Raw genomic sequence first — 6,139 nt, 5'->3', positions numbered from 1 at the left:
AACCTTACCTGCCCTCTCAGCTCCCAGCAGAGTCTGGGCGCTCCTGAAGGAACAGTTTCTCAGCCAGGGCAGAAAACCTGAATTTGGCACTGAAAGAGAGAGCCGAGCATCACCACCAGCTGGGCTAGAGCGCTCAAATCTCTAGGCTGCAGGATTTAGAAAACACCACTCTAATACCGGAGACGGAGATACATGTTCGGAGAAATACAATAATGCAAAGAGAGAAGGAGAAAAAGACTCACCGAAGTAAACAGTCTTGTCGCACTTGGGGCACTTGGATGCCATGATGGATAAACGAAAACCCGAGCGCCACTAACCGCGAGTTCTTTCTCTGCCTGTCAGCCCCCACCAGCACGCTTTTTCTCCCATACACCCACGCCGGCTGGAACACGCCTTTCTCGCTTGCCCATTGGCTGCTCGTTGCAGCCAAGGGAGGAGAAGGCATCTAGATGGAGTCGCCACTGGGTGGGGCTACTGGTCCAGTTCCCCCCCCCCCCGCAATCACCTCCCATTATTGACGAAAGAGCAAAAACAGCAATGGGATACCTTCCTGCTGCATCATTTCAGCATAGAGAAGGGCAGCTTCCGGCGGCCGGGAAAATGAGCTGTTTTGCTTCCAGCTTGTTAGGTTGGCTGCTGTCTGCTGCCCCAGTGGTACTGGGACTGTGGTTTTGCCCACCGTCAGAAAGAAGGATGCAATTAATGCAATAAATTAATTTTAATTTATTAATAATTAAATAATTAATAATAAAATTTTAAAAAATAAATTAATGCAATAAAACGAGCAGCCTCTTCTCTTCTTAGTCAGCGCTTCCAGATAGCGTGGTGGGACGACTTGGGCCTAGAAGGACTATACTGTGTGAACAGACGTCTAAACAGGCGGTGGCGGCTGTTCTTATTCGTGCTGCAGGAGATAGGGTGAGGGTCAGCTGCTAAAATCGAACAGCTGCAGTATCCACAGGGAGAACAAGGTTACAAGACAGAAGCCAGCAATGTAAAGTGAACTGAAGCAGGTTTAAGATGAGTTGGGGACTAGAAGGCTGCTGTCAAACTAAGGTGGTAACAAGCCAAAGTTGCCTGCCTTCTGTGCTACTCCCAGCCATTTCTGAAGTTGACATAGCAAGTTCCAGGCCAGATTACAACAGTTTGGCAATGACTGGTCCTTCTTCTGCTTCTCACCCTTCCCATCTGTGCAGAAAAGGCAAGCCTTACTGGCTGGCCCATATGTCTGCCTTTTCCTTTTTGGAATTCTTTCCCACTCACTGATTCCCTTTCTTTTCCTATACTTTCCAAATGCTTGCATGCAGAATACCACAACATTCCCCTCTCCCCCCCCCCCCATTTCCTGGGTTTCCTCCTTGTTTTCTGTTTTATTCCTTATTAAAGCATCTTTGCTTTGAGGCTGTGACAATTAAAGCCAAGGGAATGCTAGGGGTCAATAGAAGCGCTGTAGCTTCAAAGACATACTGTAATGCCTCACTGATAGACTTCTACAGAAGATTTTGGAAGTGCTTTCCTTATTTTGTATGTACTGTTGGTATCACTGGGTGGTTGCTACTTATGTAAATGGGGTGAATTGGTATACTGGGCACTCAACAGAGCTGCATAGATTCCAGCATTTGGTGTTCAGTATTCTCTGTTGCACATACAGTTGCTCACTATTCCCCTTCTCCCTGTGCCATGACCAACCACATGCAGAAGCAGAGAATCCCATTCACATGTTAGTTTAGCCATGCTACACATACCCTTTCTGCTGTGCTTTGGGTGGCTGCTACCCATAGAAGTCCATACTGGAGACCTAACCTTGTGGCAGAGCCCATGTAGTGGTTGTGTTAATTTGCTGCTGGTGGGGTTTTTTTTACCTCAGCTGCTGACTGAATTTTTTTATACTGTTCTATGTTTTTGTATAGTTTTTAATTGTTAGCCTCCCAGAGTCAGGAATTTGAGATGGACAGCCACATAAATTTTAAAAAAAGAGAGAATGAATAAATACATGAATAAATCTTGTTCCACAGATCTCAGCTCCCACAGCTGCACACAGTTACTTGACACTCACCTTCCCACACTTTGTATCCAGCCATGCCCAGGAGGAGGACTCCCAACAGATTAATTCAGATACATCATGCGCCAGGCAGCAGAGTTCAGAGTCGGTCTTCCTGCTGCAATGTGGGCACATGCTGCCTGTGCAGATGGGTGTGAGTTGGCATGCTAGGCATTCAGCCCCGCTCCACAGAACCCAGGACTTACTTCTTTCTGCTCTGAACACAGATTCTCATCAATCTTCTCTCCCCCACCCTGGAACTCTGTGCTTCTGACCACTATTCCCTGTCCTGCTCCATAGATTCCTGTAAGGCAGCAGGATCCAGTGCTGCCCTTCCCATCACATTGTGGGACAGCTGCAGGGAGAGGGAGGAACTGGATCAGCAGCTGTTCCTCTTCCACTGTTGCCCCAAAATCCTGTCTGTGACTTTCATCATACAGCCACTTGTTCCCTTCCCATCACACCTTTCCCTCAGCCTGGGACTAACCATCCTAGGTTGCAGGTTGGTTCAACAATGGGAATTCTGTGAGTGGAAATGTGGTCCACAGCCATTTCTGGTAATAGGGGGCTGGAGCTCAGCTCCCCTCATGTGCTTTGGTTTGTCACTCTTCCAGCTGCACAACAATGGTGTAAGCAGTCCAAAATGGTGGCAACCAAGATAAACGTTTGCCCCCACTACTCATAAGTATGGAGGGAGGGTTATTAGCATGGGTTGGCATGCATGCTTATGGGTGCCATTCTGCCATGCCACAATCATCATGTTTTCCCAGTCACTTTGCTTACTAGTTCCACCTATGGAATCGCAATCTCATCAAGAACTAAAGATGAGGAATCCCTGCACAAAGCCAATCACTGAATCCAAAGCTAGTCAATTTTGTAAGGGTTGAGCCTGAGTCTGTTCCTCCCCATCCAAACTCTAACAGCCTCTAAGCACTGAGACAGCATCTCAACAACTTGGTTGGCCAAGGGCTAAGATAAGCAGTTGACTTATGTTGGTGATACCTGATCTCATGTTGTGGGATGACTTCACCCAGCAGTCTTATGTAGATGTCAGATAGGAGCAACACCCAGTCCAGAAGGTGCAAAGAGAAGTGGACAGCCTCCAACCACATATATGTCTGTTTCTGTGACAGAGCCCACTCTCTACATCCACAATCAGCGGAGATATTCCACACTCCATACCTGCTCCTAGGCCAGGTCCCTAGGAAGTTCATTATTGGACTTTTCAGACTGTATCATCATGGTGTTTACCAAGCATTCCTTTTGGGGTTTCTGAGATATCCCATGCACATTAGTCTGGTGACAGGAGATGTGGTAGTCCTGTCCTGGGGAGCAGACACAGCTGCAGAAAGTAGTTTGGAATGTGAAAGGCAGCCCATCCTGAGGACCCAGTAGAGACTGGGTAGGAAAGCAATAGAAGCCCTGGAGTGAGACAGCTGCCCACAGGGTAGGGAGTATGGGAAGTCATCACCACATACCAACTGATCACCCATGGTGTTACCACTGACTCAACTGTGGAAGGAGACTTCTCAGGAATGCTGTCCTCAGGGTCACTTCCTTGCCAGTGTTGAGGCATAGATGTGTAGACCCAATGGTTATACTGCTGTTCAGCGATGCCAATCTGGTAGTTGAAATGTCAGTATATGCAGTGGTCAGCGAGAGGAAGAGGCAAGTCAGTGCAGGCATCCATGATTTAAACAGATTCACACCCCAACTCAAGATCTTAGAAAACTCCTCCTGAGGTGACTGCCATACTTGTGAGTTCCTACTGAAGTCTACTGAACAAAAAGACAACCGTTAGCCACTCTAGGGGAGTCTTCTTCTATTTGGAGATGTGAAGCATTTTTTTTTCTTTTTTCTGCAGGACAGAATACAGTGGTACCTTGGGTCACGAACACTTCTATTCACGAACAATTCGGTTCGTGACCAGCACCATTCGCAAAATTTTGCTTCCGTTCGCGAACTCCGCATCGGGTGACGAACAGGATCCACGGCCATTTTCCCTGCCATGACACGTGGTCATGGTTTCCTGTAGGCAAGATCGTGGTCGCAGACAGACATTGGCTGTGAAGCTTTTTGGTGTGCTTTTTAGCATGGCTCCAAAGAAAGTGCAGAGCAAGCATGGTGGTAAAAAGAAAGTGCAGAGCAAGCATGGTAAGAATAAGGTTTTGAAGAAAATAACCATTGAATTGAAGAAGGAAATTGTAGAAAAGCATGAGCGTGGTATTCGTGTGACTGATCTGGGCTTGGAGTACAAGATGGCGAAGTCAACAATCTCGACTATTTTGAAGAACAAAGATGCCATCAAAGGAGCTGATGTGGCAAAAGGAGTAACGACATTAACCAAGCAGAGGACACAAGTGCTGGAAGAGGTGGAAAAGCTGCTGTTAGTGTGGCTGAATGAGAAACAGCTGGCAGGTGATAGCGTGAGTGAAGCTATCATCTGTGAAAAAGCCAGAAAATTGCACAGTGATTTACTGCAAAAAAATCCCTCTACAAGCGCAGCAAGTGAAGAATTTAAAGCCAGCAGAGGCTGGTTTGATAAATTCCGCAAGAGAAGTGGCATCCACAGTGTGACAAGACATGGTGAGGCTTCCAATTCTGACAAGGCCGGTGCAGAAGCCTACAAGAAAGAATTCGCGGAATTCATGAAGGCGGAAGGATACGTCGCTCAGCAAGTGTTCAACTGCGATGAAACAGGGCTCTTCTGGAGGGTTATGCAGCGCAGGAAAAAACAAGTGACATTAGACAGATTTTTCGCCAAAACTCAGCCTTCAGCTAAGAGGCAAAGAAGAGAGGAAACCCCTGAAGGAGATCTCCCCCATGTCCTTTTGGAGGGGGATTCTCCCTCCAAACAATAACCGCCTCCCCACCCGCCTTCCTGTCCTCCCCGCCAGAAGTCGCCTCAAGCAAGGTTAGCATTCTCTCTCTTCATACTGTACTGACTGTACTTTGTTTCATATTTTTGTGGGTTAAAAAAAAATACATATGGTTCAGAACAGATTAACCATATTTACATTGAACCTTATGGGAAAATTTGATTCGGGTCGCGACCAATTTGGGTTGCGACCAGAGTCGCAGAAAGAATTAAGTTCATGACCCGAGGTACCACTGTACTTTGCCTGCTTTCAATTACTCAGTGCTTCCCTTCACCCACTCTTGCTCTTGTGGCCCCAAATTCTTTCCCCCTTTTCTTACTCTGTACAGTGGTTTCCCTTTTGTCACAGAGGGAAGGTGATTTTGTGCAGGATCAGTTGTACCACTCTCCTGCTGTGAGGCTCATTTCAGGTCTCTCTGGGTCTAGGTGGAGAAGCATTCCTTGGTAGCCAGGGTCTATTGCATCCTCCCCCGTACATCTATGCCCAGTAGTGCCAAGTCAGTTATTTTTTTATTTACATTGATGTCACTGGGCACTCTTGAGTCTGCTCATGCAGCTTCCTCAGTTGCAACCGCCAGCAGGAAAGCATCAGATTCTAACTTCCATGCATGGAGTGTGCAAACCTTCTCTCCTGGGGTGAAGTTTTGATATGGGGCATAGACTAGGTGGAGGTCAACAAATCATTGATCGAGCTTCAGGATGGCTTTATCCAATAGTGGTCTCCACCCCTTCAACGATTTGTGGCCAGACAGGACGTGGAATTTCTGCTTTGGGAGGCCTTACCTGTGAAAACCCAGTGCCAATATCCCAAGAGATCTCCAAAAGACTGGCTTTGCCTCACAGTGCAGAAAGTGGCTGAGTCCCAGATCCAGTTCTATAGGGATCCTTGAGCCTTGTTAGGATTGATCATGCAGTGTAGATGAAGCTGCTAGGCTGATTCTTACTACCACAGGGAAGACAAATCATGAGAGGTTAGCCTAATTGTAGAAATGCATACCCAGATAGCAGGCCTTCATGCTGTGAAAGGGTATGGGTGAATGCAAGCAACCCTGAGACAAAACTTGGACTGTTTATCACATTTCTACTTAGATTCATTATATTCTTCAACTGCTAAGGACTTTAATACCTTCTCATTCTTAATAATTTCCTAGAATTAGAACTTGGAAAGCTGGAAAGAAGGAATCTACATTGACATAAGAATTTATAGAGTGCCTCGATTG

At 46.7% G+C, this 6,139-nt stretch overlaps 1 protein-coding gene and 1 long non-coding RNA gene across 5 annotated transcripts in view; one reads left to right on the top strand and one right to left on the bottom strand.

Moving 5' to 3' along the window:
* The window catches only part of LOC103050163 (cysteine-rich protein 2), a 90,064-nt gene that overhangs the window by 62,774 nt on the left and 21,151 nt on the right, over window positions 1-6,139 (bottom strand). The window contains exons 1-2 of one of the 3 annotated variants that reach the window (XM_088153139.1): window positions 243-391; window positions 9-89 (exon numbers count right to left, since the gene is read on the bottom strand). The exons of 1 other annotated variant lie outside the window; for it this stretch is intronic. In XM_088153139.1, the coding sequence (XP_088009265.1) occupies window positions 9-89; window positions 243-285 (124 nt within the window). In that variant the 5' untranslated portion in view covers window positions 286-391. Of the gene's footprint in view, window positions 1-8; window positions 90-242; window positions 401-6,139 lie in introns of those variants that run through there. One more of the 3 variants, XM_088153140.1, reaches the window with a different exon arrangement.
* Window positions 2,059-6,139, top strand: part of LOC148214112 (uncharacterized) — a 70,224-nt gene continuing 66,143 nt past the window's right edge. For both annotated transcript variants that reach the window (XR_015798322.1, XR_015798321.1), the window contains exon 1: window positions 2,059-4,955. This is a non-coding gene — a long non-coding RNA (uncharacterized LOC148214112). The remainder of the gene's footprint in view (window positions 4,956-6,139) is intronic.

The sequence above is a fragment of the Python bivittatus genome, unplaced genomic scaffold (genome assembly GCF_059951505.1).
Source record: "Python bivittatus isolate LINGU-HERP-01145 unplaced genomic scaffold, Pbiv_v1 ctg000700_np1212, whole genome shotgun sequence".
NCBI lineage: Eukaryota > Metazoa > Chordata > Lepidosauria > Squamata > Pythonidae > Python > Python bivittatus.
The sequence above is the reverse complement of the archived record's forward strand: the minus strand, read 5'-3'. Positions and strand labels throughout refer to the sequence as shown.